The sequence below is a fragment of the Sceloporus undulatus genome, chromosome 1 (genome assembly GCF_019175285.1).
Source record: "Sceloporus undulatus isolate JIND9_A2432 ecotype Alabama chromosome 1, SceUnd_v1.1, whole genome shotgun sequence".
Classification (NCBI taxonomy): domain Eukaryota; kingdom Metazoa; phylum Chordata; class Lepidosauria; order Squamata; family Phrynosomatidae; genus Sceloporus; species Sceloporus undulatus.
Genome location: NC_056522.1, coordinates 118,570,072 through 118,583,693, shown reverse-complemented (window position 1 = coordinate 118,583,693; position 13,622 = coordinate 118,570,072). Strand labels below are relative to the sequence as shown.

Here is a 13,622-nt window from a genome sequence, read left to right as displayed (position 1 = left end):
TCTAAAAGACTTTATTATATAGACTTTATTTTTAAATGCATCCTGATATCATCTCTCTTCCAGCATTATCATCTTTTTTCCCTTTTGGAAAGCAGCACAGAGAAGTTAAAGCAATTGCCTTTTTGATTGTCCCATTTTATGGTGGAAAACATCACTTTTTCTGCTACCATTTAAACTTTTATTTCTATGCTATTATTATTTTTGAGACATTTTATTTCTATTCCTCCATTGCCTAAAGTATTCTTAAAGTGGTCGTTCAAGGGGGCATTATGGGCTTGTTAAACGTGATTTTTGGTAGGATGTTAACCCTCCCTTCCCTGAAACTTTCATTATAGCACTTGAAAGTTAGGACAAACTTGGTTTGGAAAATTGATGCTGATAGTAAATGGCATAGTTAATAGCAGATGAATCTATAGAAAGCTGTTAAGATGCATATTATCCCCCTGGGAAGAAGGGGGGAGATAGGGGAGGAGGAGGAGGGATCACAACTTCCAATCTATAAAATATACTTGTTGGCAGAGAATCTCTCTCTCCCTTTCTGTGCAAATGTGTGATTGCAGGGGGCAGTGTAGCAGCATGTGGCAGCCGAACCTAAGAGCAGACAAATCAGCTTGATGACTTTCAAAGCCAAGAATTCTGCTAGAGGCAAGGGTATTTGATCTAATGGGGGTGGGGAGGGATTAAAACATATAGAGACTGCTATTAATTCCACTTCTATTTTTGTGTAGTCAAATCTGTATGCAAATCCATAGCATCTCATTTTGGTAGATGAATCATTTTTAAAAAGAAAAAAAGAAAAGAAGAGGGGTGTAGGGGCAGGACGCCAAGGGAATGTTAATGATATTAGATGTGTGTATGGCTACATTTCAGAGAATGGAACTGACAAACCACCTCTGAGTATACCTTGCCTAAGAAAAACAGATGAGATTCAGTCGATAGGCCACTGGAAGGCACATAAACACACATAAGGAGTGTCTTGCTTACAAAGAAATACATGTTGTGTAGCATACAATGGGGTAAATAAGAGCTATAATTCTCTTAAAATAGGGAAAATGGCAAATTTTATTAACATCAAGGGTGAGAAGTTAAGCCTTTCAGACATTGTTTGACTGCAACTCTTTATTAAGCAGAAGGGTTTGGATTTGGTGTCTTTCATGGATGCTTTCCAAGAGTGAATAGAGGATTGAGCTTACTTGGATCAGCATGGGTACATTATTGACTTGTCGCTATAGACTCAAGAGTATAGATTAGGGACAAAAGCTGTGGTCTTCCAGATGTTTTTAGTCTGTTCTCATCAGCCATAGCCAGCATAGCCAGTGATGAGGGATTATGAGAGCTGCTGTCTAAGAACATCTGGAAGGGCACACGTGTTCATTTCTAGTATAAAGGACCTAGAAAGTGGGAATTGACAAGTGCAATATTTTTACAAAATGACAAAATTTAAAGAATGCTTCCTAATGAATAGATAATTTGACTTGATGCATTTCTACTTGTTTTATTTTAACGTAACACTGTAAATATTTGTTACAGGAGGAGTAACAAATACAGCACAATATCAGAACAGGCTAATGGTGTATGATCCTACACAAGTAAGTTTATATGCCACAGCTATTTGCTCGCATGAAGAACTGTAAAACATCGTAGACCAAGTATACAAAAGCTTGTGTTATAATTTCTTTCTCTTCGTCTCAGAAGTATTATAAGATCCTTTTGCATATTGATATTCCAGACTAACATGTCTATGTCTCTAATTCTATCCTCCATTAGAAACATTAGGGAGACTTGAATTCAGATCCCTAATGAGAGAAATTTATAGGGTGAACGTGACCTGGTCACTCTTTCTCAGGCTTCCTTGCAGGATTATTGTAATTACATAATGGAAGAAAATCTTGGGACCATTATGAGCGCTTTGAACTTCAATGTAGGCTTATGTATTTTATCTTTTACTTAAATTATATATACTTGGTTAAGTAGCAGAGTTGCCAAGAAACCTTGTTAGTGGATTGTGAAGACACATATTGGGATACCACCAAGAGAGCCTGATGGACATTGAGACCGAAGTGCTTCAGTGCATAATCTTCATTGGTGTGCAATGCACATTGGGAACTTTGCCAATTCTGCTATATAGTAATGTAACAGCAGCCCTCTACTGGAAACGGATGTTATGAAATCCTGCATCTGTAAGCTCGCTTATGGAGGCACAACTCCGATACAGGATTCAGGTCATAATATTTATTTACTCTATAAGATTAAAAAAAAATTTTTTTGCCTCCTGCCAAATATGAAAATTGGAGTTTATTTGCTTCCATGTCCTTTATTCAATAATATTGGCACATATAGAGGAAAACAAAATGGCCTAATTTCACTGAATGTTCCAGACGTGCAACTTTTTTGTTTGGTGGCAACCATTTTTTACCTGTCATTCTAGCCTTTACTAGACATCATGCATTCTTGATTGTGATCACCACTTTGTGGCTAAATAGTGATGTGTAATTACTAAAAATGGGCTTGATTGCTAGTATTATACTCAGCTGTCCTAATCCTCTATTAGATATGCAGACGTATTTCCAGCAACAAGGATCTCATTGGCCTAATATGTGTCAGTGAAATGTTTTGCCCACACATCTTTCACAAATATCAGCACGTTCTCACTTTGTTCTATATACTGTACCTATATTTGTACCTTAAGTACTCTATTGCTCCCCTTTTCCAGGAATTTTTTTTTTTGTCTTGAAGGTCCAGAGGCTGTATGCCCTTGCCCTGGTCCCCAGCACACTTGAGGTGTTGGTCTTTAGCCTCACAGTATCCAAAACAGTTTAAAAAGTAGAGACTGTGTGTTAGCAGCCTTATTACGAGGTCTGTGTTGTGTTTTTATACACACAATCTTTTTAAAAATTCTGCTGGCATATTGTATACAGTGGGCACTGGAAGGAACCTCACATCTGCTTGCGTCTTGCACAGAATCTCAATAACTCTATCATTTGGTGCTACTGCCTGTTTCTGCACTAGGCCTTTGTGGAGTGCTGATAATGCCTACCATCTGCCATCGAGCACATCGCTACCTGCCAACAGGCAGGCTAGGGTGACCTCTGCTTCTCCATTGCTGATTAGTATTCACACACTGGCTTATTAGGAATGACCCCACCAGGCCCCTCTGTTTCTTTGCCTTTGCAGTGCTTGGCGGCTTACCTGGCAGTCACTGCTGTGGAGGAAGCTAAGATATAATCAGGGGATGCAAGCAGCCTTTGCAAAGCAGATGGTGTCTATAGTTCTGTGTCAAGGGATTGGACTGTTAATGCAAATATTAATTCTTCCTAGTCAAATACTACCCAGCATAATGGATAGCTATACATTATGGGGGGTTACATGGAGCAATTGTTTCCAGATTTCTGCTGTTTTTGTGCTCCCAATTCCTCAAATGGTACAAAAATACAGTTTCATCTTATACTGATGGGGAAAACGACCCCACTATAACTTACGTAAATGGTGGAAACACATTAAGAAATTGTAAGAGGAGATTGAGCAAGGACGTTTCTGGTTAAGCAAGCCTTTAATCAGTTTGAGTCTATTTTAGGCAGTGAAATCTAACCAATAAATTAAGAAAGAAAAAGCAGTTATTGGCAAGGATTTAAATAATATTTTGATGTGGTTTCAGGAATTTCATTTGGAGGTATTGTATGTCTCTTTGAACCTCACTGTGAGAAATTAAGGCTTATTCCCCCCCCCCCCCAGATATAGAAAAAATTAATGAGACCCAGTTCTCTTTTCTCTATACATCTGCAGAATAAATGGCTCAGTCGCAGCCCCATGTTGCAGAGGAGAGTTTACCATTCCATGGCTGCTGTTCAAAGGAAGCTGTATGTTTTAGGTGGCAATGACCTGGATTACAATAACGACAGGATTCTTGTCCGCCACATTGACTCATACAACATAGACACTGACCAGTGGACACGCTGCAGCTTCAGTATGTTGACAGGCAAGTATTTCTGTCAATTTGTGCCACTAAAACAAAGGTAAAATATATATTATTTTTAAAAAATCCTTTTTGTGGGATTACAGATCTCATGGGCACACAGTACATGCCAGGTCAAAAGGCTTTACTCTTTCTTTCTTACTCTATCCTATGAACCCTCACCTCACTTCCAGATTTTACACATAGGTGGCTGGAAATTTATTAACATTAATTACCAGTAAGGTGAGAGGACAGCAGGGAGGAGCTCTCAGAACAAATTGGCCAATGTTGTTTGCAACTAGTAAAAAATTAATAACTTATGGTGTGTATGTAACAGTACAGGAACACAGCTTGCTTGCACAGTTGCATAGTGGAATGCAATTCTTTTCACAATAATTGTCCCTTGCTGGATAAAAAGATTTTAAAAATAAATAAATACAGAGTGATTTTAAACAATGGTGCAAAAGTAAAGCTGTTATTGGGTTTTATACCATTCGTTTACAATCACCTTGTACATGCAAGTTCTTCAGCATATGTATGGTAGTAAGAGAGAGAGAGATGGTGTTCACTTTATGGAAATGTGGGTAATTCTAATATTTTAAATTGTTTAAAACATTTAGTAATACACTGAAATGTGTAACATGTTAAGATGTAGATTTTTAGAGGGAACAGAACCTAAATATCCTATTCCAATTTGGCAGACATTCTAGCTTTCTGTGATTTTGGCTAACACAGATTGATTTTTTCTTTTTACATTTGCCTACTTCAGGACAAAATGAATCTGGAGTTGCTGTCCACAATGGTAGAATATATTTAGTTGGAGGTTATTCAATTTGGACAAATGAACCCTCTGCATGTATCCAGGTGAGTGATTTAGGTGATTTTTAAAAAAGTGTCTCCAAAGAATGTATTTAATTTTTATGCCACCTTTGTCCCCAAAAGGGACCTAAGATGGATCACAAGACAGAAACACTTTAAAAACTATTTTAAAAACAATTAAAATAACCTTGTTAGAACGATACAAAATTAAGATTAAAAACATACAAAAGTAAAAAAAAAATCTAAAATATGCCCCATATAAAAGCTATCTTGTTATGGTGTTAAAAAATCTGCCTGAATAAAAATATCTTAGCTTGTCGACAAAAGGCCAGCAGGGAGGGGGTCAGCCTAGCCTCATGGAAGGGCATTACAGAGTGTGGGAGCAGCCATCGAGAAGGCTCTCTCTCATGTCCTCAACAAGTGAGCCTGTGATGATGTTGCAACTAAAAGAAAGCCTTCCCCTGAAGATCTTAGGGCTGTAGCAGTTTCGTAGGGGGAGATATGGTCTCTCAAATAGTCTGGACCTAAGCCATGTAGGGCTTTATAGACCATGACTGGTCTTTGAAATGAACCAACAGCCTGGGAAGCTGTTTCATCAAAGAGGTTATATGCTCCTTATAATTGGCTCATCAGAATTCTGACTGCAGTGTTTTGAAGTTTCTGAACAGCTTCCAAAGGCAGCCCCACAGTGTTCTACAGTAGTCCAAATGGGATGTATTCAAGGTGTGTGTCGCCATAGCCAGATCTGACATCTCAAGGAATAGGTGCAAGGCGTGTGTCTGAGATTTCAGGGGAAATGTAACCCCATGCAGCACAGGCAAAGTCCTTATTCCCTGATTTGCTTTACGACTAACCAGGACCACCTTAAGTTTCAATTTGTTTGCCCTCATTCAGTCCATTACTGACAGCAGACATACTGGTGACACTGCACCCCAAAACACTGGATGATCTCTTTCAAGCAGTTTCATGTAGATGTTAAATAATACAGGGGACAAAACAGAACCCTGTGGGACCCCATAGGCCTGTGGATAAGGAGTTGAACAGGAGTCCCCCAACACCACTTCTGGGTCTGTCCTTCCAGGAAAGACTGGAACCACTGCATAACAGTGCCCCCAAGTCCCATTCCAGAAAGGATACCATGGGCAATGGTGTTGAAAGCCTTTGAGAGATCCAGCAAGACCAACAGGGACACACTCCTCCTGTCCAGTTCCTTGTGTAGGTCATTCACCAAGGCAACTAAGGCTGTCTCTGTTCCATAACCAGGTCTGAAACCAGATGGAAATGGATCTAGATTTAATACGACTGCTTTTCACTGCATTGCTGTGAAACATTGTAGACACCTATTTGATGGACAAGAGAAATCAGACTTGATTTCAACTTAAAGAAAACATACAAAGGAAGAAAACCCCCGTAGATAACCTGTAGCTTCCAACATTAACCACCACTCTATTACTAAGCTTTTGTAGAAAGTACTGCTACTGCTTCCCTAGTGCTTTTACAGAGGTCTGTCTAGGTAAGTCATAGAATCATAGAATCATAGAGTTGGAAGAGACCACTAGGGCCATCCAGTCCAACCCCCTGCCATGCAGGAAATCCAAATCAAAGCATCCCTGACAGATGGCCATCCAGCCTCTGTTTAAAGACCTCCAAGGAAGGAGACTCTATCACCCTCCGAGGGAGTGCATTCCATTGTCGAACAGCCCTTACTGTCAGGAAGTTCCTCCTAATGTTCAGGTGGAATCTCTTTTCCTGCAGCTTGCATCCATTGTTCCGGGTCCTGTTCTCTGGAGCAGCAGAAAACAAGCTTGCTCCCTCTTCAATATGACATCCCTTCAAATATTTAAACAGGGCGATCATATCACCTCTTAACCTTCTTTTCTCCAGGCTAAACATCCCCAGCTCCCTAAGTCGTTCCTCATAGGGCATGATTTCCAGACCCTTCACCATTTTTGTCGCCCTCCTTTGGACACGCTCCAGTTTCTCAATGTCCTTTCTGAATTGTGGTGCCCAGAACTGGACACAATATTCTAGGTGGGGCCTGACCAAAGCAGAATACAGTGGCACTATTACTTCTCTTGATCTAGACACTATACTTCTATTGATGCAGCCTAAAATAGCATTGGCCTTTTTAGCTGCCGCATCACACTGTTCACTCATTTTCAACTTGTGGTCTACTTGGACTCCTAGATCCCTTTCACACGTAGTTTCATTTAGCCAGGTGTCACCCATCCTATATCTGTGCATTTTATTTTTCCGCCCTATGTGCAATACCTTACATTTCTCTGTGTTGAATTTCATTTTGTTAGCTTTGGCCCAGCTTTCTAGTCTATTCAGGTCATTTTGAATCTTGATCCTGTCCTCTGGGGTATTAGCTATTCCCCCTAATTTGGTGTCATCTGCAAATTTGATAAGTATGCTCCCAATTCTGTCATCCAGGTCATTGATAAAGATGTTGAATAGCACTGGGCCCAGGACAGAGCCCTGTGGGACCCCACTGGTCACTTCTCTCCAGGATGAAAAGGAGCCATTGTTGAGCACCCTTTGGGTTCAGCCGGTCAACCAATTACAGATCCATTTAACAGTTTCTTTGTCTAGCCCACATTTTACAAGCTTGTTTGCAAGAATGTCATGGGAAACCTTGTCAAAGGCTTTACTGAAATCAAGATATACTATATCCACAGCATTCCCTTCAACTACCAAGCTGGTAATTTTATCAAAGAAAGAGATTAGGTTTGTCTGGCATGACTTGTTTCTCTGAAACCCATGTTGACTTTTTGTGATTATGGCATTGCCTTCTAGATGTTCACAGACTCTCTGTTTAATGATCTGCTCCAGAATCTTTCCTGGTATTGATGTCAGACTAACTGGACGATAATTGTTGGGATCCTCTTTTTTCCCCTTTTTGAAGATGGGGACAACGTTTGCCCTCCGCCAGTCTGCTAGGATCTCTCCTGTTTTCCAGGAGTTTTCAAAGATTATTGCCAATGGCTCCGATATTACATTGGCCAGTTCTTTTAATACCCTTGGATGGAGTTCATCTGGTCCCGGAGACTTAAATTCATTTAGATTAACAAGGTGTTCCTCTACTATCTCTTTATTTATTCTGTGCTGAAATTCCCCTATTCTGTCCTCTGCTCCATTATCCTCAGGTTGAGCACCCTTTGCCTTTTCTGAGAAGACTGAGGCAAAGAAGGTGTTGAGTAATTCTGCCTTTTCTCTGTCTTCTGTTAGCATTTTGCCATCTTCTCCACGAAGTGGCCCTACTGTTTCCTTCTTCTTCCTCTTGCTGCGGACATATCCAAAAAAGCCCTTTTTATTGTTCTTAACCTCTCTAGCAAGCCTGAGTTCATTCTGCGCTTTAGCTTTTCTGACTTTACCCCTACACATGCCTGCTATTTCTTTGAATTCCTTTTTTGTGATTTCCCCCTTTTTCCATTTCTTATACATGTTCCGTTTCAAACTTAGCTCGGTTGAAAGTAACTTAGTCATCCATCCTGGTTTCTTGAGACACCTCCCGTTTTTCTTTCTCACTGGAACTGTTTGAAATTGTGCCTTCAGTATCTCCCTTTTGAGAAACTCCCATCCGTCCTGAACTCCTTTATCTTTTAGTATTTCTGACCATGGAATCGCCCTCAATACTTCTCTAAGTTTACTGAAATCTGCTCTCGTAAAATCTAGGATGCGTGTTTGACTATGCCTGGCTTCTCCTTTCCACTGTATTACAAACTCCAGGAGAACATGGTCACTTCCACCTAAGGATCCCACCACTTGCACCCCATTAACCAAGTCATCCTTGTTGGTTAGGATCAGATCTAAAATAGGTGACCCCCTTGTTGCCTCTTCCACCTTTTGGACCATGAAATTGTCTTCCAGGCAAGTGAGGAATTTGCTAGACCTTGAGGATTTTGCTGAGTTTGACTTCCAGCAAATATCAGGATAGTTGAAGTCGCCCATCACTACTACATCTCTCTTTTCTGACTGTGTGGTCATCTGTTCTAGAAAGATATCATCCAATTCCTCAGTCTGACTTGGGGGTCTGTAGTAGACTCCCACCGTAACATCCTTGTTGTTTCTCTCCCCTTTGATTCTTATCCAGATGCTCTCCACCTGGCTTCCATGATTGATGTCCAGGATCTCTTCACTGGTGTAAATATCTCTGACATATAGTACTATTCCTCCTCCTTTCCTGTTTGGCCTATTTCTCTTAATAAGGTTATACCCCTCTATTTCCACATTCCAATCATGAGACTCATCCCACCAGGTTTCAGTGATGCCTATTATATCATATTTGCTTTGTTGTACTAGGAGTTCGAGTTCATCTTGCTTATTTCCCATGCTCTGTGCATTAGTGTAGAGACATCGCAGACCATGGTTCCCTTTGACTTGCTGCCTGTGCAAGTTTTTTTGCCTCCCACTGTTGGGTCCTTGCACTGTTTGCCTTGTTTCCTCTATGTCAGTTTGACTATTTTCGCCATCCCTTTCGCCTTCCTTAATATTGTCTCCCTTCCCCTCGGAACTCAGTTTAAAGCTCTTTGATCAAGTTCTTGAGACTGTTGGCAAAAACATTTCTTCCAACTGGCGTGAGATGCAACCCGTCTGTTGCAAGAAGTCCCTCCTCATGGAACCACAGCCCATGATCGAAGAATCCAAATCCTTTTCGGCGGCACCATCTGCGAAGCCAGTTGTTCACATCCGCGATTTTCCTCTCCCTTCCTGGACCATGCCCTTCAACTGGCAGAAGAGACGAGATGACAACCTGTACATCCATTCCTTTCAGCTTCCTACCAAGCGCCTCGTAATCCCTTTTGATGTTCTGAATGCTGTGTCTTGCTAAGTCATCCTCTATTTTACTGGCCACAAATGATGCAGCTCTGCATACTGTTTCTGATGTCACCGAACATTTCAATGTATGACAGGGTCTAAAAATGTCCAGCCCAAAGGTATGTCTTTGTCTGCAGAACCAAGCATGTTTCACCCGAACTCCCAGAATCAGAAAAGACACGGTGGAATATAGCAACATCATGTACAACAAAATAAAATACTCATTTTGATTTTTTTTAACATCTCATGAATGGCAACCAGAGAATGGTATTTGCTTTTGGTTGAAAAAGCAGCACAAATCATCCCCCCCCCCCAAACTTTCCCCTGGCTGGGATCAAAAAGTATTTCAGTGAGAAAAGATTTGTTGGGACATTTTTGTGTGCCCTGGCTGGGTTTTCGTAGGGGGAAAAACCCTGTCCATGGGGGGGGGGTGTTCAAATCCCCACTCAGCCATAGGAAACCACTGGGTGACCTTAAGCAATTCATACTTTCTCAGCCTTAGAGAAAGACAAACCCCTGTAGTTCACAACATTGCAGAAATAATCCAGTTTGAGACTGCTTTAACTACCCTGTCTCAGTGCTAGGGAATTCTGTGAATTATAGTTTTATGACTCAAATAGCAAATGTAAGATGGTTAACACCCCATGAATCCCATTGTGGGAGAAAGGCGGGATATAAATCTTTGAAATAAATACATAAATAACAGTTACCGGAGCGCACCAAGGAATTCCAGAATAAAATAAAAAAATACTGACCACCTAGGATCAATGTAAGTTCAACCTACATAATGAAAGTCAGAATAGTTAGGCTTCCCATACTTGGATCAAACATTGATCAGTACGGAGAATGCAGTGAAGAAACCAGAAGGTTAGCATTGAAAAGGGCAGCCATGAAAGAACTAGACAAGATCTTAAAGAGGAGAGATATACAACAGAACACTATTAGAATCATCCAAGCCATTGTATTCCCTATTACCATGTGCGGCTGTGAGAGCTGGACAGTGAAGAAGGCAGATAGGAAGAAAATTCATTCATTCGAGATGTGGTGCTGGAGAAGAGTGTTATGAATACTATGGACATGCCAAAAAGATAAAACAAATGGGTCCTTGAATAGATCAAGCCAGAACTCTCGCTGGAAACAAAACTGAGGGTGTTATACTTTGGACACATCATGAGACGGCATGACTTGCTAGAAAAGACAATAGTGCTAGAGAAGGTAGAGGGCAATACAAACAGAGGAAGACTGCACACCAGACTCAATTGGGAATGTCACAAACCTGAATCTGCAGGACCTGAATAGAGCAGTGGAGGATAGAGGAGTTTGGAGATGTCTCATCCACAGGGTTGCCATGAGTGTTGACTTGAGGGCAGTTAACAACGTGTGTGTGTGTATAGAGAGAGAGATGAGAGGGATATAGCTGGATGGTTCTCTGCCACTGTCTGACCAGACCCCCACTCTCCACCAGCCTGAGCATGTGAATATCCATGTTGACAGGCTGCAGCAAGTAGGTTGGTTGAGGGGCTGAGATGAGGGAGATGTGGGGTAGTTTTGCGTGGCAGAATCCTACGAGGATCCTAGCCAGTCTTTACACCTCCGCCTCCTTTGAACACTTCCCACCAGTTCTGGACAACAAGAGTGCCAGTCCATCACAATCACTTACCATGCTGGGGGTGCTTCTCCGGGGTGGGGGGGGGGGGGGGGGAGGAGGAGGAGGACATTTTTAATGAAAGGCTTAAAAATGTGATAACTCACAACTTTGCTGCATGTGCAGACTAGGCCTAAATCTCATCGATTGGCTATAGTTTAGGTGGTTCTGTAGTACTGCCAATGGTGGATTTCACTCCTCTCCTCCTATTGCTCATTCCAAAATCTTTTCAGTTCATCTGGTGACTGAACAGTCTTCTGTTTTAGAGGTAAGGGACTGCTGCATTTTTTAATTGCATAGCCTAGAAAAGAATCATTGTACAAAACTGTTTCCCGGTATACTTAAAGGGATGTCATATTGAGGAGGGAGCATGCTTGTTTTCTGCTGCTCCAGAGAACAGGACCCGGAACAATGGATTCAGGCTACAGGAAAAGAGATTCCACCTCAACGTTAGGAGGAACTTCCTGACAGAGCTTTCGACAGTGGAACACACTCCCTTGGAGTGGAGTCTCCTTCCTTGGAGGTCTTTAAACAGAGGCTGGATGGACATCTGTCGGGGATGCTTCAGTTTTGAGTTCCTGCATGGCAGGGGGTTGGGCTGGATGGCCCTTGTGGTCTCTTCCAACTCTATGATTCTATTCACCGGTGCTGTTAAATGTCTGTTTCTGATTTTTTAAAAGTATTTGTTACATCTCCTTTGACTTTTACAGGTGCTGGATGTTAGTAAGGAAGGAAAAGAAGAGGTTTTCTATGGACCCACTTTGCCTTTTGCTTCCAATGGCATAGCAGCCTGCTTTCTTCCAGCTCCCTACTCTACGTGCCCAAACCTGCAGCCTTTGCAAGTGCCTCATCACAAGATAGGCACAATGTGAGAAAAAGGAGCATGACTAACTTGCCACCATTTCCTCTTCACTTCACCAAAATGAAGGAATTGTTGCAAAATACTTCTTTGTATTAAAGTGCAGTAAAAGCCAAAAAAATGGAGTGGGGGGAAGAGGAGGAAAATGAAGAAAATGGATCAGAATTATACCATCCACCTACTGTGGAAACGGACAGAACATCTTTGCCTATTAAGATTTTTTTTTCATCCAGTTATTGGAACTTTTTGAACATTTTCTGGATTCTATTAATTTCCAAAGGTGCATTGCAAAACAAAAAAAAAGTATGTTAATAAGGACAACATACTGTTGTATATTCAGTGGGTTGAAAGGGACCTTCAGCATTGTCTGCCACTGTTTGTTGCTTCTAGCATTAACTTCATCCAGGGAATGAAGAACAAAGTTTAAAACAGCTGTGTGCAAACTAAACAAAGAGATTTTCCATTTTATCTAGAACAGAAAGAATATGGGCTGTTGTGAGTTTGTATTGGTTAATTTTGAAAAGGGCTTATTTTGGGTGCTTGTCTTTGATATTAGAAGAATCTGAAACTACAATGGCTATGTATTCTCAGCATTTCTGCTCTGTAAAGGTGCTCTTAAACTCCACTACTGAGTGTTTCTTACATTTGCCTCACATTGGCTAAAGGCTGGACAAAATGTCATGTCATTGTAATACTTTCAGCTGCGGAAAAGACAAATATGTGGCAATGTTGTCAGAAGGAAAGCAGGGAGGAGGGAGACAGTCAAGCTAGAGGTCATTGTAAGCCTTCAGTAGTTTTCAAGATTGTTCCCCATAGAATTAGAACAGAAGTCACTGTTTAGACATAGTGCAGCTTGTTAGTAACCTTAAGTTCTTATATCTTTTTACTGATCCAAAGTATTTGGCAGAGACACTTTGAGGAAAGTGAATTGTTCAATTCCAATACCTTCATTTGTCAAAAGCTGTACAAAGAAAATAAATTAATGTTGGAATGCCATTGTGAAACTTAAGGATTATTTTTTAAAAAATAACTACAACAAACCACTATTACTGGCAATCCTGTTTAGGGAAAAGACTATTGCTCTGAAATAATAAAGCTCAGCATCGCCTTTAAAAAAAAATTCATTAGAATTATTTAAAATACTCCAGAACTGGATACCAAATCTATTTTGAAATTCTATCTACCTGCCTTTATCTTGTGTGCCTAAAAACAGATGTTTATGAAGCACCTCCTTAATTTTCCTTCAGTGAAAGGCCAGTGCAGAAATTGACTGGCATACTGCACTGAAAAAAGGATTTGAGGCACATAGTACATATCCCGATGGTACTTGTCATAAACCCTTTAGAGATGAAGCCCTTACAACAGCATATTTCCCATGCCATTGGAGAGCAGGGGAGTAGCGCAGACATGCCCAGAGCTGTGCCAACAGGGGTTCCTCTTGCTCCCAATAGGAGCAATGACTACTATTTTCTCCTGGCTGCAGAATGACAGCAAGATGTTGCCTGGGCACCTCTGCCTACTAAATG

The 13,622-nt window shown here is 41.0% G+C and overlaps 1 protein-coding gene across 6 annotated transcripts in view; it reads left to right on the top strand.

Annotated features, from left to right (window-relative positions):
* The window catches only part of KLHL32 (kelch like family member 32), a 95,286-nt gene extending 82,158 nt beyond the window's left edge, over positions 1–13,128 (top strand). For 3 of the 6 annotated variants that reach the window (XM_042470368.1, XM_042470358.1, XM_042470349.1), the window contains 4 exons: positions 1,531–1,589; positions 3,784–3,976; positions 4,722–4,816; positions 11,948–13,128. In XM_042470368.1, coding sequence (XP_042326302.1) covers positions 1,531–1,589; positions 3,784–3,976; positions 4,722–4,816; positions 11,948–12,109 — 509 coding nt within the window. In that variant the 3' untranslated portion in view covers positions 12,110–13,128. Of the gene's footprint in view, positions 1–1,530; positions 1,590–3,783; positions 3,977–4,721; positions 4,817–11,947 lie in introns of those variants that run through there. The other 3 variants (XM_042470375.1, XM_042470389.1, XM_042470381.1) reach the window with 3 other exon arrangements.
* The last annotated feature ends 494 nt before the right edge of the window (positions 13,129–13,622 follow it).